We start from the raw sequence: 25,211 nt of genomic DNA on the forward strand, positions 1-25,211 counted from the left end.
ACTAGCGGCTGAGTTGAGTTTATCTCTAAATATCCCAAATGCATAGCTGACAGGGATGAAAAGACTTCATATGGCATTCGCTTTCTTCCTTCTATTTAAATCTATTCATCTCAAAATACTCCAGTCACTTTCGCCCTTAGGATGAAGCCTTGGTGTTTCTATCAGTCAAAAACAGTTTCTGCTTTGGCTTGGGTTTCCACTGAACTTACTCCAGTGTGGAAAATGAAGCATTCAATTTTACTTGCTGAAAATCTGTGTGAAAATTGTAAAAACAATACCATTTGACTAATTTTACCATGCAAAATGAACTATTTATCTTACCTTGAGGTTCCTGAGGTGTTTGAGTGGTTGGATTTACTGTCTGCATTGGCTGACTGAGGGTCAATGGTGATTTCGGCTGGCCTGTTGGGACCATCCTGTTCTTGGCAGATGGAGAGGGATACCTGTTTACAGCACCAACGCCAAGTTGGGGTCTTAGGCCCCGTGGTAAATGAAAAAGACTCCCCATATCCTGTGCTCCAATAAGGGGTCCAGAAGGGTCCTCGGCTCCAGAAACTGGAGACCCAAGGGCTAATGGAGATCTGCCTGCCTAAATTGACAAAAAAACATTAACACACATTACAGCTGCAGTCAATAAACTGTTACAGTACTACATAAACGTGTCTACTGAAGAAAAGAGTGTCAAAATTTAAAAGCTTACTAAAATATTGACATACCATTCAGAAAGCATTCAAGGAGTAGTCTGTTAAAGGGAAAGTTCAACCAAATATAAAAAGTCTATCATTAATTACTCACTCTCATGTTGTTCCAAACACGTAGACCTTCGTTCATATAACACAAATTAAGAAATTTTTGATGAAAACCAAGAGCTTTCTGACCCTTCATAGACAGCAAGGGAACTATCACATTCAAGGCAAATAAACATAGTAAGGAAATCATTAAAATAGTCCATGTGACATCCGTCATTCAACCGACAGTGACAGGGCAGTGATGAATTGTTGAATAAAGTTGTTATTGCTGAATACATTTTTATTTCTCTGCACACAAAAATTGTAGCTTGTAACATGGACTATTTATTTTAACGATTTCCTTACTACCTTTCTGTGTCTTGAACATACTAGTTCCCTTGCTGTTAATGCAGGATCAGATAGCTGTTGGATTTCATTTAAAAATATCTTAAAGGGGTCATATAACGTTGCTAAAAAGAACATTATTTTGTGTATTTAGTGTCATGCAATGGGTTTATGTGGTTTAACATTATTTTTTGAACACATATTGTGCATTATTGTTGCTCCTCTATGTTCGGCCTTTCTGAAACGTGTTGATTTTACAAAGCTCATCATTCTGAAAAGCGAGGTGTACGCTGATTTGCCAGCTATCCAGTGAGTTGTGATTGACTGAATGCCTCCAGCTTGTGACGGAAATGTTACACCCCTTACCAGTCTGTGATGCCGTCTATCAGCACGACGAGACAAAACCAACAAAAGCCATTACAAACTAGGCATTTGTTGCATTCAGTGGGGATATAATTACTAATTATAATGACTTATACTGTCTTTTTCGCGTTGCGTTGTGTATTGCACTCCGTAATCATAAAAATATGTCTGCATATGTGATCGAAGAAATGACATACAACAAGCCTACTCTACACTGCTCAAAACTTGCATTTGAATCATCAGTGGCAAATTCTTTAAATATGTAAACATACTTACAGACTGTGAGTCAGAAGAACCAGATTGTCCTTGCAAAGTTGGAATTACCCCACGTTATAGAAACAGCCTTTATGCACAGAAACATTGTAGGCTACTGGTTAAAGGGGGGGTGAAATGCTATTTCATGAATACTGAGTTTTTTACACTGTTAAAGAGTTGGATTCCCATGCTAAACATGGACAAAGTTTCAAAAATTAAGTTGTACGTTTGAAGGAGTATTTATGTTCCAAAAATGCCCCCTTTAATTTGTTACAAAGAGGAATGAAGGACTTATGGGTGTGGAAAAACATGAGGGTGAGTAATTAATGACAGAATTTTCATTTTTGGGTGGACTATCCCTTTAAATACTCCACAACATGCACACACTATAGCATTATCAAAGCACACAGTTTTACTGATTTAATCATGTAATGGAGCTTACATTTAATTATATTTAGCAAGAAATAGACATAAAAGCATTTAACCAAAGAACAGCATATTGCTAAATGTTTGGAGGATTGGATTCCTTACCGCGGCAGACAGAGGCTTGCTGAGAGACCCATAGAAGCTGTCCGCTCTGCCTGACATTTTATGGGGCATGGTGTTGCTGGATGGCTTAATACCAGACACCATGAGTCCAGGCGAGAAGAACCGGAACTTCTGCATCTCTTGTCGATACTTATCATAGAGTAAATTTGAGGCACTCAGCACAGTGGCTTCTCCTTGATCTCTGACCTCTGGTTTGGCCTGTGTGGTGCTATTTGTTGACAGTCTTGTAGGTGAGGACGACACCTCGTAAGTTCCCTCAAGAGACTGGGGTTTGACCTGCGGGGTCTTCCGAATGTATGTAATGATTTTGGGCCGGACACTTTTCGGTTTTGGCAGGCACTTGCTTGGAGGGGAGGTCTCCATTGAAGCCTGCTGTGGTGGAGTTTTATGGATGCTTGTGTTGACAGTGGTTTTAACTGGGGCTCTTAAGGCTGAGCTGTACCCAGCATAACCCAGCTGAGGAACTCGAGAAGGTAAAGTCTTGATGGGTGATGAAGAAGGCTGTCTTTGAGGGGACCTTGTTGTCTTTGGGGATGGAGGTGTCGAAGGTCTAGTCGGACTGCTGTAGGCCCGCCGGCCGAAGTGAGTCTTCCTTTCTAGGCTGGTGGGACTTTCAGCACGATCTGCTGAGCTTTGCCTCTTCAAGTGTTGGGCTTCTCGGTTAAAGGTCTGCTTGGGAGGTGTCTGTGAGACTGTGTTGGGATTGCTTTTGACTTCTGTAGTTGGCAGCACTTGTGAATGGCTCTGACCTGTCTTTGAGAAGTGGGATTGGTGCTGGTCTGCATGAGTGTCTATGCTAGGGTATCCTGAGGTTAGTTGTTTTTCAGTAGAAAGAGGGCGGACTAGCTGCCTACAAGAAGGTAGCACCCTCACTATACCTTTTGGCACCTCGGTTGACATCCTTTTCCCAGCATTCTGCTCTGCTTCCATTTGGAATTTTTGCAGTTTTACTGCTCCATTTGAAGGATATACTAGCTTACTTCTGTCATATTGTGGTTCCTGAGGCAGTTTGGTAGAGTTATGGTTTTGGTCCAACTCCCTGGCAAGCTCCCTGTTTCTCTCTGAGTGGATGAAGGACTCGGTAGTAGCTTGATGCTGGTTCCTGCCTTTGCCTGAGGTAGACTTGGTGGACTGGGAAGAGAGAGGCTGTGTGCGGCCTGCACTGTCCAGGGCACTGGCTAAACTTCCACTGAGGCTGGTCACTGCAGATAAAGAAGATGAAAAGACATTGCTCTCAGAGCCACTGCGTGCATCTCTCAGGTTCCGGTTTGCACCAGAGCGAGAGCTGGAGGTCCTGAGGTCAAGGGGCTGAGAGTTCTCATTTGCATCCCCATCCACACTATGGTTCTCATTGTGGTCTTTCCAACGTGAGCCAACAGTGGTGCTGATGGCTTTAGAAGAAAACTCTTTGTCACTGAATTTCTTTGCTCCCTTCCTGCTTCTTTCACTCTGCATGTCTAACTGTTCTTCTTCTACAACAAATGTTTCTAGCTCTTGACTAAACTCTTCAAGCACAGGGTCTTCACTCCGAGCATGTGTTCCCCAGATAATGTTCCTCTCCTGGGCTTCGGAATGCGACACCAGAGGGGGTAGTTGGCTGCTATGCTCTCTGTCATCTGAATAAATTTTCTCTTTGGTGATTTGATTGGCATTGGCGTCTTCCACTGTTTCTGGCAAAGGCTGCTTGTCGTCGTTTTGTATTCCTTCTTGTTGGTTGACTTCACTGGCTTGAAAATTGCCTTGCACATTCATGTTGTATAAGTCTGAGCTTCTCTCTCAAAAGCTCAATGATAATCCTGGATCCATCAAAGGTCTTGTTCTCTCACTGGCCTTTACCGAGACTTTCAAAGTTTACCGTATGGATGGAGTGCAGAATCACAACCTAATCACACATTCTTTACATTTCTACTCCAAGATGCCGCCAAAGGACTGAGCTGTATTTGTTTGATCTTAACAGGACAATGCACTTGATGACATCACATCAGCTTTGAGCACCTTGAAATGCCTTGTTCATTCATCTGGTGCCAAACCTGCACAGAAAAGACATCACATTTTGTAAGCAGGGCAGAGTGTGCTTCAGCAGAACCTATCCTAAATGGGTTGTTTATTTTCTATCACAATATTTGCATGTATTTAGATGATTTTTTTTAATTCTCAGCCTTTGGGGTAAAAACGCACAGAAGAACTTCATTCTTATTTGACTGAAGGTTAGATTCCCTAAAAACAAAACACTATTCTTATTATATTTAAGGTAAGAAACAAGATTTATAATTATTGTATGACTGTTTGCAGCTTCATTGCATTTTTTCAATGAATATAAAACAGTTTAAAGGCATGCAATACTTCTGTAAACAGAGCAAAGTAAAAAGGTGTGCATTTACATTTGTCTTCACTGAGCAATGCATACAACTTGTTTGACTCAAATAATAGCTAAAAATACTGGAGACAACAAAAAACATTATTGCATATTTGGCAACATTTTCAATAAGTCAGAATTATTGGCTTCTCAACAAAACGAATGGTCTCAGTGTAATATTTCCTCAAGGTTCTTCACATATTTCATGGCATCATCTGTTAAATCGTAGTCTTAGTGCCCAGTTGAGACTGACTACTGAAAACATATTTTTCCCCCAGTTGGTTTCAGAAAGCTACTAGGTTTTTTATATTAATCATGAATATTTCCCTGAACAGGTAAAATGCCTCCACCATCATACCACTGTGAAAAATATTCTGGGCGTGGAAACCAAAATTAAAGCATTGTATTGTTTCCTACACCTAATGTGTTCCACAAATTGGCAAGCCAGTGTAATGAATAAGTATATTGATACAAAGTAGTAAAATGTTTGGCTCAGTCCTCTAATAACAGATGGCAGTATCTCCTTTTGTCTAATAATTACATTTTCAAATCTCCACTGCTGAGAATTATATATGGCCAGATTAAGGAGAGTGTGAAATGACTTGTAATAAAAAAACACTGCTCACATGGGATAAAAAAAACTTAACCAAAAAACAGGCACAGTCAGTTGGGGGGTAGAAATTATCAAAATACGCCATTAATGACGGGTTATTTATTTATTTTATTTTTTTGCATCTCTATAAAACATTGACAAATCAGCTGTTTTCCTATAATTGTGATTAAGACATGAAAACAGAAAATAAATGCTGTTTCGTTTAGTAGATATAGTAAGGTCCAAACAAAAAAAAGGAACAAAACAACAGAGATTCTCAAGTCTCAAAAAAGGGAATCATCTAAGTTTGGGAGCTGAATTCACACCAGTGCAAGATGCTCACCCCCATTCACTCATGATGAAAGAACACAGTAACTGTGTTCGACAACCCAGGTCTATGATTAACCTTTGAAGAGCAGTGTGTATCAGCCTTCTCTGTAGAGGGTAAAAACACACCAGCACAACCCTAATGACATATTTACCCTCAGGTTTTCAAATCCTGCAACTTTCTACAGCTCTTCCTTTCATCTTGAACATATTTTTGTACCTTGCAAAGAGATACACAAGGTGAGAAGAAGAATGTTTGTTGATATCTGATATCTCTCAACTTTGATCTCTGTCGGCACAACTTTTGAATCCAATTTAAGTGTACATTTTATTATTTTACTTGTATATTATTAATTTTCAATGTCACAAAAAAGAGACACCAGCAAGATATAGACTCTTCTGTCTTGTGTACTGGCATTGCAGAAAGACTTCAAATACTATATAATAATAAACATTTATATAATAATAAATATAATAATCAAAATTTGAAGTATATAATTTTATATATTACATAATAATAATAGTAATAAAATAACATGTGTAAATGGCAATGCTAATAGGAAGTGTAAACATGATAAATAAAGAACAGTAATTAACACTTTCCGGTTCGAGTTATTAAGAAAGTCTGTTTTCCACTTCAGGCCTGTCAACATATTCATTTAGCAGTCTATCATTTCCTTAAATATAGTTTGTGTATTGGCTGAAGTAGAAAATACCCCCCAATTATAACATATGAAAATGTGAAAAGCTGCCTTGGCAACTAACTGAAATAAGTAAAGAAATAAGTTGAAACACCAAAAATACTAAAACTAAAGTTTAATAAATGCATAAAGGTGAAAATAAATCAATGTTGACGTAAAACATTATACCAGGCATAAATAAATTCATATAAATGTGGGGGGAAACAACTTCATAAATCATTGAAAATTCTATGTATTTCTATGCATTTATTATTTATTTAATTCATATTCAATTGTTTTATGCTGTTAATACTAGCAAAATCTGTCCCTCACAGCAAGTGGGCACAAATGTATTTATTTATTTTCTGAGGAAAAAGGATTCAATGCAACATGAGGAAAAGCATCCTCAGTGTTGTGTTGGACTCGATGTGCTCTGTAAGCAGAAAAAACAACACCACGAGGCTCCTCAGAGCAGCCAGACGAGGCAGGAACAGATGCCTGAGTCAGGGAGAGCCTGCCAGCCAATCTGGAAAAGAGGGTTTATCAAGTGTGAAACTGGGGCATGGTGGATTGTGACAGGACGTGGCACCAGCTCTCCCGTCCAGCACTTAACTCCTAAAAATAACAGAAAATGAACAGCAAGCACCCTCAAATTACTCGAACAAGACAAGGAGCTGAAGCTGAAGCAGATGGGCTTAATTAAATCAAAAACACAACTGCTTTGGGAATAACTGATGGTTCGTGGTAATCATCAGCATATTTGTGCTGTCGCTTGGCCACGGCGGGGGCGATCAGGGACAGACCTGAAGAGAGGAACCGAGAGGCGGCTCAGAACACAGGCTTAATTCAGTGAGACTAATGGTACTTGAAAACCCTTCTCTTCCTGTCATGGATTGAGGATGTGGGTGTCAATCAAGGTGCAGAGCAAAAATATAAAACCACAGAGAAAAATTAAAAGCATGTGAAAGAAGGGGAGTTAACAAGGAAGACGAAAAGTATGTCTATCTAAAATGTGCAAATATTTACCATATATATACTTTGGTGTTCCATAATATAAATTAAAACACATTCATTATAAATATGTAAATAAATTGTACATAAACATATAGATTAAAATGTATAAAATATTAACTGCAGATATAAATTTGAATGTTAACTCAAACTAAAACTATTCAAATAATTTTAATAAGCTAAAATTAAATATAAATATTCAATATAAAACAAGCAAATGAAAATTACTAACACAAGTAGAAAAAAGAAATTGAAAAAAGCTAATATATATGTAAAAAAAACTAAAACTACAAAAAGCACAACAGATACAAAAATGTAAGCTTAAATTTAAATATGTAAAGGTAAAAATAAATATATACTGAAGTACGCACACAAACACAATAAAAAAATAATACATAAGTAGATTACTGATCACTATAAGCTATCATTAATGTTAACAGATTCTTGAAAAATTCTACTTTTGTGCTCCACGAACAAACAAACATATAAATAAAAAAACACATAAATAAAATTTGGAAAATGGCATGAAAAACAAAACAAACCTTTTTTATCACCAACAAAAATGTGATTGATGGAAAGAAATTAAAGATGCTACTTTAAGAAAACAATAGCACTACATATTACTATGAACATAGTTTTGAACATTGTTTTTAACAGTGTTGCCGCTTATGGATCTGCTAGCCCTGACAGGACCAGAGCTCGACAGACTTATTACACATGTCTCCCTTCAGTTCTCAAAAGAGTGTATTACAACCGGTCTGATTATTTGACCTTGTTTGTTCATTTCACATAACCTGAAGATACCCTGATATGATGTACAGATATGTCATTTCACTGTAAATATTAGACATGATCAGTCAGAAGACTTGAGGCTAATTCAGAGTAAATCTGAAGGAGTTTAAAAGAAAAATACAGCTCTTATATTTGTTAAAGCTCTTACATTATACCCATACACAAATGTTATGGGTTTACCACTGTTTTGTGAGCTTGGCAGGATAATATTTCACTTGTGATTATAACTGATTACACTTCACTGTAAAAGATTATATTTTTGAAGTTGTAAATAAAACACATATTATTGGAGTGTGTACAACTAAAAAAGTACTCTCCAGGAATATACAACATATTTTCAAGGGCCAAGTAAAAATTTCAGACCAACTGTATTGACCCCTATGAGTTCAGACCTGATGAGCAACTCACACATTTACACTGATATTAAAAAACACTTCGCACAAGCGACCCGAGAGACTTCGCTTATGGAAAATTCATGGCCTTGACGTCTCAGCAACTAGAAAAAGTTGATAGACTCCCACTGAACGGGATGCAAGATGTTTCTTTACAATTTGTCTGTCAAGCTCCTCTCGCTCCTCCGCTGAGGCAGGGTTTGACAGCGCCTCAAAACATTGTGACAACTGAGTGAGATTGTAGTCACAAACATTTTGAAATCATTTTACGGAACGGCTGGAAATCTTCAGACTCTACTTCATTACCACAGACACCGATTCACTGGTCTTAAGGCCTATTCACTCCCAGGAAAATAACTGTACAGATAACGATAAAGTTATAGTTATAAAGTTATATCTCTTAAATCTGATCTTTTGATTAGATTTCCTAAATCGGATCTCAACACCAGGTGTAAATTAGGCACAAGAGTGACGGCTGTGACACACACATCTGTATTCTGCTTTACAGATGGTGGTAAAGAACTACAGGGACACAAGAGATAATTGGAGTGCTGTTACATAGCAGAGTAAAAAATGACTAAAATGCATTTGAACATTTGAACCATACTGCCAAGTAAGCTATCTATCAAACAGCGACAGTATCTTTTCCAGGATGCCCTGAATGTTTAGGTAGAGTGGGGGACATGCAGGCAGACAGAGGCCAAGGCTGAAAACTTTAGAGAGATAATGAGAGATAATAGGAGAGAGGAATAGAGTGAGAAGATGATAGCTAACTTGAGCTGAAAAATTCAGAAAAGCCCAAAAAAGCTTCAGTTGAACTGCAGTTGAGAGAGATGATGTGGGAGCTGCTGGTGCTCAGAGTAAACAAGCTGCCCTCATCTCAAAGCTAAGCTAATACACACTCACATTTATACACATTCATTTTGAAAGGAACCAGAAGGGAAGGTCCACCTAAAACTGAATGTTGGTTTAAATCCTTCCTTTCTGCCAAGGAACACAAAAATAGACGTTTTGAAGAATGTCCATGCTGCTCTTTTACATAAATTGAACAGAAGCTATCATGCTCCCAAAAACACCATTAATGCAATCCAAATGACTCATGTGTACACTAACCTAGATCATCTAAAGCTATGTGTGACAAACAAACCAAAATTTAAGCTAAGTTTAATCTATTCTGCTAAAGCATTTCTTACTCTTATTACATATATTTTATTTTTTCCCTGAGAGTTGTCTTGGTTTTACAGATCAGGAGCAGGGTGGAGACAGCTGCAGGCGAAAAGCAACATGGCGAATAAAATCAGCACATTAACAACACAAGTGATGGATGACGCTATTCAGCCTCAATATAAAGTGATTATAACAGGCTATCTGTCACACACACAAGAAAGGACTGGATGTCATATCACACAACAAAAATGTATATAATAAGAGTGTGTTTTGTATGTGCATGCTTTGTGTATTCTTAATTTGCACGTGTGAATCCCATGGGCTCTGACCTCATCAATGAGACACGGTTGTTTATTTGCAGGAAGGTTATGAGATGCAATGGAAAATTACTAGAAAAAGGAATATTCTAGAAGACGATCAAAGAACTAGAAAAAGAAATATTGACAAGAATACAACAACCTAATTTACAAACAAACAAACAAATAAATAAATTCATTAATTCTATGCTAACCATGGTTTCAACTGAAACATTGTAGTCTCTTAAATGGATAACTGACCCAAAATTCAACCATCTTATCATTTGAAACCTGTATGACTTAATTTCTTTGAACACAAAGGAATATATTTTGAAGAATGCTGGTAATCAAACAGTCTGGATTATAATGGAATATAAATTCAATACAATATAAATACAATGGAAGTCAATGGGAACTGAAACTGTTTGGTTACCCACATCTTTCAAAATATATTCTTTTGTGCTCAGGTTTCATAGAGGTTTGGAATAAAATAAGTGTGAGTAGTCAATGACAATGACAGACATCTTAAAGCATTTAAACGAAATCCTGTATTAATTATGGTTTTACTGTACAAAACAATAACTGTATTGTATTTTGGTGGAAACTGATGGTGGTTACCATGGTAACATTCATTAAAGGTTATTGTCAGAAAGCTTGAGGGAGGAGGAAACAATGAATTCCTTGAGCTGAATATTATCAGGGAGGATGATATCAGACAATGAGATTATGCAGTAACACGGTCATTTTGAAAATAATTCTTGGGAAACTACAGGTTTAGTCCCGTTGTCATGACAACCCTATCTCACAGACTGCTGGAGAACTCTTTCTTCAGTGTGTGTGTGTGTGTGAGTGAGTGTAAAGGTGAGGCAACAGCCCGACTGTCCCGATCACTGCTTAACATATTTTTTTTTTCTATTCTAAGACACTTTACAGATGAAGAAGACAGAACATATAAATAGGTCGATTAGGTAAATAGGTGACAGTTATTGCTGAGTTCTGGCCAGTCATTGAACAGGTAATGTCTAGTCCTTGGATACGGGGGCTGGGATTGAAACAGGTAATTAGTGTCTCACACACACACACACACACACACACACACACACACACACACACATGTTTTTTATACTGTACAAACTGTATATTCTATCGCCCTTCACCAACCCTACCCCTAACCCTAACCCTCACAGGAAACTTTGTGCATTTTTACTTTCTAAAAAAAAACTAATTCTGTATGATTTATAAGCGTTTTGAAAATTTGGGACATGGGTTATGTCCTCATAAGTCACCCTCTCCTTGTAATACCTGTGTCATACCCATGTCATCATACAGAGTTGTGTCCTGATATGTCACAAAAACAAGAGTGCACTCACACACACACACACACACATTTGTTTTTGTGAAAAGTGGGGACATCCCATAGGCGTAATGGTTTTTATACTGTACAAACTGTATATTCTATGGCCCTTCACCAACCCTACACCTAACCCTAACCCTCACAGGAAACTTCGTGCATTTTTACTTTCTCAAAAAAACTCATTCTGTATGATTTATAAGCGTTTTGAAAAATGGGGACATGGGTTATGTCCTCATAAGTCACCCTCTCCTTGTAATACCTGTGTCATTACCATGTCATTATACAGAGTTGTGTCCTGATATGTCACAAAAACATGCCCACACACACACTTGAGGTGAAGCATGCTCACTAAAATGTCCTTGGCTGTACTTTGCTTATAACTCAAAATAGCTTGCAGCAGCTATGTGATTTGAATCCATTCCCACTCCATCATGTCCCATTCTGGGTTTATTTATCTGATTATTCAGCCCTGGAGGAATCACCTGGAGAGGTACTGCACGGCTAAACCTTAATCTTCATTTCTGATGGAACTTGGTCAAGGAGCAATTTGATCCTATCAAGGTAAAAGATAAGCATCGTAGTCGCTCTATTGAGTGTGCTGAAATCCCTTCTTATTTCTGAAAATTCTATGAAACTTTTTGTCAGATTCCTTTTTAAATCAGATATGACATGAGAGGTTTGAAGAATCTATCTCCACATACACACAGCAGCACACACACACACACACGCACACACACACACACACACACACACACACACACACACACACACACACACACACACACACACACACACACACACACATATATATATATATATATATATATATATATATATATATATATTGTTATAATAAACAAATAAAAGCAAAAATAAAATACAAATATATAATAATTATATAAAATGTATACATACTTAGCTTTTAACTTATACACACTATGCATAAATTAATTCATATAAAAAAAAAAAAAAACAATTTGTAAGTCTAATTTATGTCACTTATATAGTATGGCATGTATATACAGTAGACATACCATAACAATAATATGTACATTTGGTATATGATACATGATACCAATTTTATAGGATAGATAAATCAATTTAGATTTCTGACAATATCTTGACAATATTTAAAGGATATCTTTAAATATTTTTCATATTAAACTGTCCCTGACAAGCAAAGGCAAAAGACATTCGCTTATCGGACCAAACTGTCGTGCAGTTTGAAACCAAATCTGATCGTTGGGCTCTTATCTACTTTTGGTAAATGACCGTCTCCAGAACAAAAGGTTGAGTACGGCAGCAGACCTGAGGAACAGAAAGCAATATTCTGAGACAAAGATGAAGTGTGCAGGACTAAGGAGACTGACACCGAGGCATGGAGCGCTCAGTCTGTCTCAGACAAACATGGCAGATGACAGTGACAACTCACCCACAACAAATACTCATAAACAGCACAACTGAGCAAAAATGTGTGGTCTACTAAGTTTTTTTCATTATTCTTGTTCAGAATCAACAGAAAATATGAACATACGCTACTTTAAAATGACGAGGGCAGAGGCAGTGATTGAAAAAGAGGGTGAACGAGATAGTCAAAGAGAGAGAAAGAGAAAAGAGAACGGATGAAAGAATTAGAAAGCCACTTAGAAGAAAGTCAGGTCTGTTCATCACACAGCCCTCATAGAGAGTGGATAAACACATTTTGGGGTGGGAGATTGAATTAAGGGTGAGAGAAAAAAGAATTGAGACTTCGAAATCAAATTACTCTGCCCCCCCAAAAAACGAGTTTGTCCACAGGAACTATGAGTGGGACAGAGAGGCTTATTATCGCTTGGGTGGAGAGCTGCTGGGCCAACAATCACAGATCACTTCCAAATCCTCCTGACCTGCAGTATCAAGCCCTGCTGAGTCTACCCACAATGCCAGTCTTTGTAATTGACACACTACACGCCACACACACACAGGCTGTCAAAAACTAGCATAGCTCATGACCCACACACAAAAAAAAACACTTTTGTAAACAAATTAGCCTTCTAATTTTTAGACATACTGCACACTTTACCATTAGTGCACCACCAAAAGGGTTTGAGATTTGGCTAGTAGCTAGCATGGTTAACATGCTCAAGTTTAGCGCATCTTTCTCCTTTGATGCCCATTCAAATGTAACTGTGAGATTATTATTATTATTCTTTTTTTTTTCTTTTCTGACAGATGGTATTAAATATCCTTCTATATCACCTTTAAAAAACTATACAATCATTGTTAAATGCTTAGGTTTAATTAAGGTTATATCTGATGGTTTGACTGTGTTACAGTTTATCACATGTGACAATCTGGCAAGCTGTGCTGAGGTGAGAAGTGGCATATTGCTGTAGGGAAATGCAATTTTGGGACAACTGATCGTATGAAAAGCAAAAATATCTGTTAATGATTCTACATATAAAACTTTTTTGCAGAGTATAACCAGGTGACACTGATACTGAGGGATAAAATGGTGCAAAATCTAAGAGTTCTGGACATCTTTACACACTCTGTAGTGCCTGAATCAACATTTCCTTTTTCTAGCCCAATTAGAATGAGTAATATGAAGCATATGTTCCCTCTAAGCTACACGTGTGCACGGCTGCACACTTCTTATATCTTGACCCTGTAGAAGAAGAATATGCCTCTCATGGGACACACACACAAATTAGTTGGGAAAGCCATCTGATTGAATTCTAATGCTCAGGCAAACTGCTATAGAGCTGCTGTTGCTATAGAGCAAGAAACGGTGAACGTGTTTTACAGGTTTCATAGAAAGAGAATGATGTTCGCCAAATCGGTCGCTGTAGAAATGGAATATTTTAATGGTTGTGGACGAAAGAGCTCAAAAAAGAGCTTATGCAAATTCAATGACACGTGAGATAAAATGTTTTAAAGATGACTTGATTAAGTGGTGTAAATAGCGGTTGATGGGCACAGAACGGTAACAAAACTTATACACAGAATAAGAATTCACATGTTCAAGTTTTTTGAAAATGTTTATTAAAAATTGTTTATATTATATTATATTATATTATATTATGATTTAAAAAAAAAAATTCTCCAAATAATAAACTCTTAAATAATTTTTTATTGGCATTGATGGTTCTATGAAGAATGTTTGATATCTATGGAAACTTCCCATTGCACAAAATGATCTTTATAGTGAAAAAAAAACATTCTTTTCACTCTTAAATATAAATGTTTCAGAAGGATTTTTTTGTAGTCATGCCATATGAACAATGAACTATGTTGGTAACTATGGAACATAGCAGACTAAGAATGGTTTTGGGGAAAAACACTGATCTGATTGTGGGCGATCTGGGTGGGTGTATGTCTGAAGCTGAAGATTTGTAACTAATTGAACCAGATTCCCACCTTAAATGTGAATTTGTGAGTTGTATAATATCAGTGTTTGTTGCGTTACACCAGTGCAATATGGAGATGCAGAGAGGGGTCAGATAGAGACAGAGTCTTAGGAACAGAACTAAAAGCAGCTTCAGCACCTGCAGTGCGGCTAGGTGGACTCATCGATCTGGGCTACATTCAGCACAAATGCAAGCAGTATTGCCCCAGTTCTCCAGGGCTAACAAGTGTCGCTACTGTTTCCTTAAACCTCTCTTGCGCTGTTTAGTTGCATGTTGGTATGCCATTGCAGTGGCGATTTATATGTCGAGCTGTGGTGCACATATGGGAAATACTGATTTGAATACAGTTCGATCCTATTCTGCTTCTTTATTTCTATCTTTAATACTTTCTTCTACCCTTTTCTCCTACTACAAAACACACAGGTGGAACTTGAGAGCTTGGAGGCATGTTGTTCATTCAAATCTCCACAGGTATCTGCACAACAGAGAGCAAAACACATCCCACACTCCTCATTAGCTTCTTGTGCCGCTCAGATTTGGGAAACAGAAATATTGCAGTGGTAGAATACAAAAAAAAAACAATCCCTCCCATTGTCTCTAACAAGATTTCTGTCTTCAGCTTCTAAATGAATCCCTCCTGCTGAGGGCAACAAGCCAACTGCCTACTGCACCCCTGCCACCAAATCCATCCTAATTATGGCACATGTAAATCCATTTGTCAGATGCATAATCTCCGATCCATTTATCAGAAGGTCAGGAGATTCTGAGGAAAATAGACGGAGTTATTACTCTGTGACTCTCAAATAAGATTTCAGCAGAATAAACAGATCCTGCGGACTGAGGAAGAGATGTGAATAATGAGCAGATATGGAGAAGATGGGAGAATCATTACACCTCTCTGAACACCCCCGCACCTTCCATAACAACATACGTAGGTCTGAGGAAATCCACTTAGCTACCACCTTTGTCATTTCAGCCTAACCAAAGGCTGATGAGATGTGTGACATGCAGTGTAAATGTCTTAAATGGTATCTTAGGAGGCTGTATTTTGACAGTAATGATGTGAATGAGACATAAAAGAGATTGTAATAAAGTTCAAGAGAAGAATGTTCTTATAAGCTTGTCAATCACAATTCTTAAGGGCATATAGAGTTTCTTACTCTCTTTTTCTTAGCAAAATATTACATCTTTCCATACTTCCCATACTAAGTATATTAAACAAATGGACTTTCAAATGATAGTCAACTGGATGCAAACAAGAAAACAACTAATTGCTGTTCATCTATCTGCTAATTTCTATTCATCTATAAAAATTGTCTTCATTAAAAAAAATAATAATACAGTTTTCAGCATTTATAATAAGAAATCTCACAAAAATCAGCATACTGAATGATTTCTGAAGGATCATGTTAAACTAAAGACTGGAGTAATGATGCATAAATGTCAGCTTTACATCACATGATTATATTACATTTTAAAATGTATTAAAATAGAAAACCTTTATTTAAAAATTATAATAAAATTACAATAATATTAATAATACACACACACACGCATACATGCATGCGCACAAATGCACACACACACACACACACACACACACACACATATATATTGTACATTTTACATTACGATTATTATGACCATCAAAGTATTAATATTTGGTTTGAATTGCTGGTTTAGGTTTATGGAATACTCAGCTTGGCCAGATTTGGAGACCAGCTAAAACCAACGTAGGCTGATTTAAGCAGCTTTCTCAACAGAAACCACAAACAGTGCACAGCCCTGGCAAAGCTCTTGAAAGCCCTTGAAATTTTTGAGGCCACAATTGACATACAATATCACCAAACACAATGAACAGAATAAACTGAATGACACATGCTGAGACACAGTGAACAAACCCCACTTAAAAACCGACCAATGACTGAAAGGCTACTATTGAGCTTATACCTATGACTTTATTCTGTATATCTCTAAATCCTCCCTATCTTCATACCCCTACATCCTGCCAAACATCTGACAACAAAAACACACAAAGATAGCAGAATAAAAGTCACAATAGCATATTTCCTGTGGCTACACGCATAATGCAGAGACACTGATGAGAAACTGACGTACAGACATATCACTACATTTAATTACACGGAAATTCTTCAAGAGTCAACCAATATACAGCATGTTTATGTTTCCATCCTGAAGCAATTATGCCTGCATGCTTGATAAAACACACACACACACACACATGCTCAGATGTCACTCACACATCACACACAAGCTTGCGGCAGCTTATCACGCCAGCACTCCGTGCTTAATTGCATTGCATCTGGTTCACACACAAACACTTGGTGTGACTGACATTTGACAGAGCAGGAAGTCAAGCACACACACATATAAACACTTACAGTGCAAACCAACACTTTGGCCAAACAATTACCACCCCATACACACCTCACAGTGATAAAACGACATGGAACCTGAGACTTTGCGCGCACACACTCACACACACACACAAACAAATCACGAACAAATATGGCCAACAAATTCACGCAAACGAAGTCTTTGCCTCTCAGTGAACAATCATATTATCCTTTATAGGAGTCTGTATTGCATTGCAGAATGTGATCAGAGGACCTTGACCAACAGATGTGTGTGTGTGTGTGTGTATGTGTGTCTGCTGGGATAGAGGACTTAACATTAGGACAAAGATACAGCACTTGTGGCAGCGATGCTCAGATGCAGTCGCCTTGTGTAGGGAATAGGGATAAAAAATGCACTATGTGAAAGTGACAAAGTATGGTGTCCCATATTCAGAATTTGTGCTCTGCATCTAACCCATCCAAGTGCACACACACACAGTAGTGAACAATCACACACATAGCATTTTTGCTGTAGTGCTCGCCCAGGGAGCAGTTGGGGGTTTGGTGCCTTGCTCAAGGGTCTCACCTCAGTTGTGGTAAGAGAGTGCTGGTCATTCACTCCGAAGACTTACAATTCCTGCCGGTAACGAGACTCAAACCCGCGACCTTTGGGTTACCAGCCTGACTCTCTAACCATTATGCCACGACTGCCCCTACAAACACCACATTTTTTAGAACACACACCTAGCAAATATTCACAAAATCGTTTGTTTGGGTGTTTATTTCAAAAATCAGTGGTGTTTCAGAAGAATGGACTTTGTGAATGGGTTTGTAATATCTAAGTAAAATGTTGCAGTTATGAATCTGTGGTTGCACATGTTCACTGCACGCTGGTGGCAGAAAAATATTTGAACTGTGCTGATCCTTTTGGGACTTGAAATGAACCCCACTATCTCCCCTCCTCAACCCTCTCCTCTCTTTCTAAAAAAAGCTGAAACAGTAATTACCCGTGCAATCTCCCTACAGTACAGGACAGGCCAGGATGGGACAGGGCTCCCTGCACACAATGGGGTTTTCATGAAAAATGGAACAAAGAAAGAGTAGAACCCTTCCCCCAACATCATCTCTTTCTCTACCTCCTTTTTTCTCTCTCTCTCTTCTCCTCGCCACCTCGGCATTTTTTTAACTCCCCGACCGAGCAATGCACTCACTCACTCTCTCTCTCTATGTCACAGGGTGAACAGGGTCGGCTCTTTGTCTAGACTGCATGAGTTCTACACACAAATACACAACACAAGCATGCTTTTTTTTTTTTATCCCTACACAAGGCGACTGCATCTGTGCATCGCTGCCACAAGTGCTGTATCTTTGTCCTAATGTTAAGTCCTCTATCCCAGCAGACACACACAAACACACACACACACACACATAGATCTGTCAGTCAAGGTCCTCTGATCACATACAGCAATGCAATACAGACTCCTATAAAAAAATACAGACTCTATAAAGAGTATTCCGATCTCAAAGACAATTGTTACATATTGTCTATATTTTGTCATGGTTAAAGGGTGCATTTTTCAAGCAGATCATTATTACTGGTATTTTATTTTATTTTCATGTAAATATGTTTATTTTGAATTTTGCATTTTGAAAAAAGTTGAACTAACAAGGAACAATAGCAAATACATTAACATTTTCAAAGATTAATAAATGCTGTAAATGCTAATAATCATATAAAGCAATAAAATATCAAATATTCATGTGTACATTTCTCTATCAAATATTCCAATTAAAATAAATGATAAAAATCCATTCGTACATTCTTGAAACGAATGAAAATAAAAGAAATATATACATTAAATCATGTTGTTATTATTATTGGATTATCAGATTTGTGATCATTTAACAATGTTATATTCCCTGATATTTCCAGGTTATTTATGATTGTGTGGACCTTAAATATAGTATAGTATTGAAGCTACAATAACGCTAAAAATTAAAGACTGCTTGTAAAACTAATCCTGTATCTTCATGATGCTAAATCCTTATTTCACACCTTATATAAGGTCCGAAAACATTCTATATCATCACAAAAACAGCATTTACACATGATCTATTAAGAACAATAGTTGCAGTAATGAGGTGTAAGATTATACCTCTTCTTTGATAGCTATTAGAAACAGTAATCACTAGACAAAGGTCCCTGACTCTGTCCTAGGAGGATGGGAAGAGTCTTATCCCTCCCTCGGCACAGGTGGAATGTAAAACAGATTGCCTGAAAGGGTTAAAATATTCTGCAAAGCGTCTAGAGTCACGGAGGGAGGAAAAGGGGGATGGCAGCCGGTCTTAGCCAATATCTGCACAGATTTATCGGGATTCTTCCACTGTCATTATAGTGTCTTGCTTTCATACAGTATTTTGGTATAGTCAGCCACAAAGTTCATTTCATTTTAGGACAACCACTACATCTAGTGAGGGAATTTTGATTCATTTTCTCTGTCACACTGTTATTTATGCTCCTCTCTTGGTTTCTTTCTCCGCTTTCAAAGGTGCAGGCAAGCTTTAGTGTCTTTCTTTGACTCTTTCTCGTTCTCTCCATCACGCGTCTGTCAGCCTTGTAAACAGAAAGGCATGGTTGAGTACACATACAAAGCCTCGCGCGAAACAGTGTGAAGGGGAGGAGTGACAGGATACTGCAGAGACCCCGCCTCATACACACACACACACACAAAAACACGTCCTTTCTCATCTTTTCTTCCGTGTCCAAAAGAAACTATGAAGGAATGTGATGTTCTGGCCATCAGATGCACTTATAACAAGAGAAATCCACCTCTCTTTAACCTCTCAGTTTGCACCTTTAAACTCTGATTCACCATCATCAGAGACCAATCAATCACAATCTCCCATAGATCAGCATTTGTGCATCAGGTTTTCCACATTCATTACTTTGACAAAGGCAGGCTTTAATATGAGCAGAACTGGTTTTAGATGAGTGTGTCTGTGGTCAGAGTTTTTCATTACCGCACTGACCTCTTTATCAATGACACCTGGACCATGACAACAGGCCGAAGAATTACAGTGACGTGATTAATGAGACTGAGAGATGCCGCTTCCTATTCAGACGCAAAGGCAGAGAGGCTGTGATTAATGAGGAAGAAAGAGATGAGGAACCTATGAAATCATGAGAGAGGAATACAAAAAGGATGGAGGACAAGGTGGTGAGAGAAAGGAAAAGAGATTGTGACAACAAAGAGAGATATAAAGATTAAAGCTCATTTGTTAATGAGCAAGAGAGAGAAAGAAACACTAGCAGCTAAAAAGGTTTAAAATTAATGGATTGGCTGATTGACAGTTTGCATGCATAATATACATTTTTAATGTTTTGAAAGAAGTCTTGAATGCTCATCAAATCTACATTTATTGGATAAAAATACAGTAAAAAAACATACTTTTACATAACAGTTACATATTGTTGCACACACACAATTTACATATTGTTAAAAATATTAAAGGGGGGGGTGAAATGCTCGTTTTCACTCAATATCCTGTTAATCTTGAGTACCTATAGAGTAGTACTGCATCCTTCATAACTCCAAAAAGTCTTTAGTTTTATTATATTCATAAGAGAAAGATAGTCTGTACCGATTTTTCCCGGAAAAACACGACCGGCTGGAGGCGTGACGTGTGGGCGGAGCTAAAGAATCACGAACGCGAGTAAGCTTTTGCGTTGAGAGCGTTTGGAAGCTGTGACACAGATCCAGAGGCTGAAATTTAACAAGAGCAGCATCAGCAAATGACGTCTCTATGTGGTATGTACTGAAACTGTATATATTTGCTTAGCGGTTTTGGAAAATGACTAAGTTCCACTTTATGTCGTCTTTTTTTTTTTATTTTTTTTTTAAGCTGTACATGTGGAAAGTGCAGTTTGATGACAACATCGCATGTTGTTTACTTGATGTGCTTATGCGCCGATAGCTAAGTTAACAACACAGAGAAATTTGAAGTAGTTTTATTCACCGCATGCGGTTCCAACACACGATCGTGACCCTTTTTCGTTGGGACTGCATTATCCTTAAGAAATAAACGATGTGCAAATCCGGCGTCAATCTGGGCCTTGTTTGTAAAACAAGCATCTTCTAAATGCAGGGAACAAACACACACACTTGCACAACTCCGTTGATGCTCTGTAAAAATAAACTCCATCCACTGGTCCCTTAATGCTGTTTTTTTTTTGGTAATCTGTGCAGGGTTGTCTTGCCCTGGCAACCAAAAACACACTTCTGTGACATTTCGCCACGCTCTCGCTCTGATCAGTGAAGTCTGTTGTACTCTCAGTGCTCTGCTATACAGGAGCGCGCGCTCTTCCAGCAGAAGTGCCTCAGGACCCATATAAGGAAATTCCGCTCCATCTAGCGTCACACAGAGCCATACTCGAAAAAACTTTCCGAAACTTGTGACAAACCGGAAGGAATGTTTTTGGAACAAAAATACTCCTTCAAACGTACAAATTAATTTTTGAAACTTTGTCCATGTTTAGCATGGGAATCCAACTCTTTAGCAGTGTAAAAAACTCAGTATGCATGAAATAGCATTTCACACCCCCTTTAAAATGTAACATTACTAAAATTAAAATGTTCTATTTAAATGTATTTTCTTCAGTGTCACATTAGCCTTCATCATTTTAATATACGGATTTGTTGTTCGGTTATCATCAGTTATTAGTTGTGTTCAGTTTTTAATAATGGTTCTTCCTATTATGTTGGAAACTATTTTTACTGCTCAATTTTTTTGGAAACTGTGACATTTATTTTTTAATTCTTTGATTAATAAAATGTTTGAAGCATTTATTTGAAATAAAAACTATTTGTAACATTGTAAATGTCTTAATTGTCAAAAAAATATATATTTTATTTTTAATCTTACCTTAAACTTGTTTGTGTATATATATATATATATATATATATATATATATATATATATATATATATATATATATATATATACATATTATTACAAAGAATTATAAAAAAAAAAAAAAAAAAATTGTCCCACTAAAAATAGTATAATATGGGTTCAAAATGACATGACAGTGAGAATATAATGAATTACTTTTTTTATTTTAAATGAATACTTTTTTCAATAACTATTAATTTAAGGCCTTCCGTGATGGTGTGATCGTGTGAAAGAGAGAGAGGGAGGAAGAGTGGGATTCTTATAAATACTTCAGGGCATAAGAAACCATAGGGTGATGCTACTGCGAGGTGAACGAGGAGGATCTCGCTCCTCATGGGGTAAAAAAATGTTCCACATCCCTGAACTGACCTGCTGTTTTATATAATAAAACAGATTTTCCAGCTCTGACTAAGTTCATTCTCCCCACCGCGCTCGAAGAACGTGTCGAATGGATGTAGCACAAGCAAATAGTGAGCGGCTGGGTTGACGGTTTGACGTGCAGCTGAGCTATCAAGGTCACTGTGGAGAGAGGAAGTGAGGTGAGCCGAGGGTTTCCATTACCGAAGCGCCCCTGGGAAAATACCGGAAGCTTTCAGTCCGCACTTATGGGCTAGTCTCAATTTTCTTTCAAACAGACAATGAATAATAACCTCAGTGAGAAATGACAGGCTTTACTCTGCATAGACGACAAATATACATGAATCCGTCTATGAAAAGGCTCAGACAAACAAAGCACTCTTGACTTATAGATTATACACAAAGCACCTGTCTAAACACAAAAACAACCTACACAGTCATAATACTCCTAAATGAACAGAACTGAGTGCTACATAAGCACATAATCAAGTCAACTGAGAATAAACATTTTGTCTATGCGCTATGCTATATTTAATTATCAATGTTGAAAACAGTTGAATTTAGGAGTCCCCCTTTGTGTGTAATGTGTACTCGAATGTTTAAGTGATTCTAAACCTCAGATTTCAAGACTCAAGAGTAAGTGCTCCAGTCCTGCCCACTTATCAGGACAGTTTTGGAGATTACAGAGCGGCTTCCCGCATCGGTTCTTGCCAGGCTTTTAAAGATGAAAGGCCATGGTGAGATTCTGCAGAGAGAAACAGAGAAGGTCCCAAGCTCTTCAAATCGCTCCCTTTTCAATATTTTTTTTTTTTTTTTTTTTGCATTTCATCTCCAATCCTTAATGACACATCACATGCAAATGAGAGCGTGGTGTCTGGGAGCACACTCCATAGGAGTCATTTTTCATAGAGTCAAGCGAGCCAGTTTCGCTGTAGGCAACGCAATGCATCAAATTGGTTTACAAACCACACTGAGAGTTTTAAGTTACATAAAATACAAAACAACACCATTACATTTTTCATGAAATTAAAATAATAAAGCCTCCTGTTTGAGGCAAGGAATGGGCAATGATGCTTTCCTCCATATGACTGGTAAGCAGTGTATGTAGTTGTTTGATGAGATAACTAACGTTAGAATGACTTATTAACCATTAATCGCCAGGCCTGATTCACAAAAAACCTTTAGGCACAGGCTAAGCATCATAAAAAGACTGTGATTGGCTGATGTTTCATTACAGGCCTTGTAATCTGACTAGAAAAAGTCTTACAATATCTTAGGATTTCTACCCGTATGGCTTACTACTCCTTTTGAAGCGACACTTACACATTCAATAGAATTATCTTTATTAGTAACCAACCACGGCTGATAATGATACTTAAAAACTTAACTATAGAAGTAATAAAATCATGCACTTCTTAAGAGATTGAGGTCATTTAGATCTTATTTATGCGTACCTTTTTCTATTACAGCAAATACATAAACTTTGGAACTTCATTACAGTGGACATTACATAAAATCCCACAATTATTATCAAAGTTTGGTATATATATTTAAAGATTATTAAGCTTTATTTTTGCAGCAGTGCATAAAGTCATAGACTCCCATTCATTTTCATTCTGAATGTTTTATTTATTCAGCATATTTATTTATTTAATTACACTGTGTTAGAGCCTATGGTCAGCTAATGTTTTAACACAAACTGACAAAAAAAATTAATTCTATTAGACTAGATTTTTTTATGTTTTTTGGTCAAAACATTTTTAGTGTTAATGAATACATAGGCTAATGCGAATTAGGCTAATGCAATTAAATTAAACCAGCTATGATATTCACACATACACCACCAGTAAAACTACATCTTTGACATATTTACAAAAACTGTGCACTATGAATTGACAAAGCAGTGAGTAGTTTTTTTTTTTCTGTAGAACTCACAGAAAGAAAAGCTAACATTTCTACTAATCAGCAAATTCCCAAATAGCTAAATATCGGCAAATGTATTTTATCTATGCCTGAACAAACAGATACATGTCAAAACATCTAATTTAATAACTACCATGCTAGGATGAAGAACAATGAGTTGCTAGAGGACTGTTAAAGAGGAACTAGACAACTGGTGATAGCAGAACAAACACTTATAAAGTACTAATGCTTCACACACCACTTCCTCTCAGACTCAAGAACATTCATCATCTCATGTAGGTCACATTTAGAAATCAAGCCCAGGCAAAAAAGCAACACTACAGCTTCCTGACTCACTTTGCATGACAAAAGCACAGCTCAGATCATGCATGTTTGACTATACTAAATAAATTAAAACCATGCATGGTAGAAACCCAAATAGTAGCGCAGGGGGAGGATAGACTGATCCAGTTGAAAGATCTGAGCCTTCCCGTGCGTCTGAGAGCTGCCAGATGAAGACAGGCCCGAGGAGTTAGAGAGCAGGGCACTTTATTAGACCTCTCTGCAGGAGAGGGGGATTTAGGACAGGTAATAAAGTGTGGAAAGTGCGATGTTCTCAGCGGGCTAGATCTACTGTAAATCTGTGATCCACACCCAGAGGGCAGGAAAGATGTTCTGCTGTGCCACCGGAGGATTTGTAGAGGTAGAGCGAAGGATTCACATTGATGGCAGGAAAAACATCCCAGCAGAGCCGTTTTCCAGAGGTAACAGACAGGTCAGACTCACAAACTTTTTACGATTAGACTCAAAGCTTAATATGTCAATAATCACCAGCTTCCCATTTCAACAGACAACTAGAACTCTCACATGGATTCCTGTCCATCTCTATTGACTGACAAGTGGATCACAATTCTGTTTGGGGGGCAAAGCCTAATCGGCAATTGGAATAACTCATAAAAACACCTCATTATCCTTCTCCACCCATTTCCCTTACATCAAACCTCCTTCACAGTTCAACACGTCTATTAACCCCTCGAGACAAACTT

The 25,211-nt window shown here is 37.6% G+C and overlaps 1 protein-coding gene across 4 annotated transcripts in view; it reads right to left on the minus strand.

Moving 5' to 3' along the window:
• Positions 1 to 25,211, minus strand: part of LOC128021211 (microtubule-associated tumor suppressor candidate 2-like) — a 50,668-nt gene that overhangs the window by 24,407 nt on the left and 1,050 nt on the right. For all 4 annotated transcript variants that reach the window (XM_052608250.1, XM_052608248.1, XM_052608249.1 and 1 more), the window contains exons 2-3: positions 2,223 to 4,270; positions 322 to 589 (exon numbers count right to left, since the gene is read on the minus strand). In XM_052608250.1, coding sequence (XP_052464210.1) covers positions 322 to 589; positions 2,223 to 3,992 — 2,038 coding nt within the window. In that variant the 5' untranslated portion in view covers positions 3,993 to 4,270. The remainder of the gene's footprint in view (positions 1 to 321; positions 590 to 2,222; positions 4,271 to 25,211) is intronic.

The sequence above is a fragment of the Carassius gibelio genome, chromosome A10 (assembly GCF_023724105.1).
Source record: "Carassius gibelio isolate Cgi1373 ecotype wild population from Czech Republic chromosome A10, carGib1.2-hapl.c, whole genome shotgun sequence".
Classification (NCBI taxonomy): Eukaryota; Metazoa; Chordata; class Actinopteri; order Cypriniformes; family Cyprinidae; genus Carassius; species Carassius gibelio.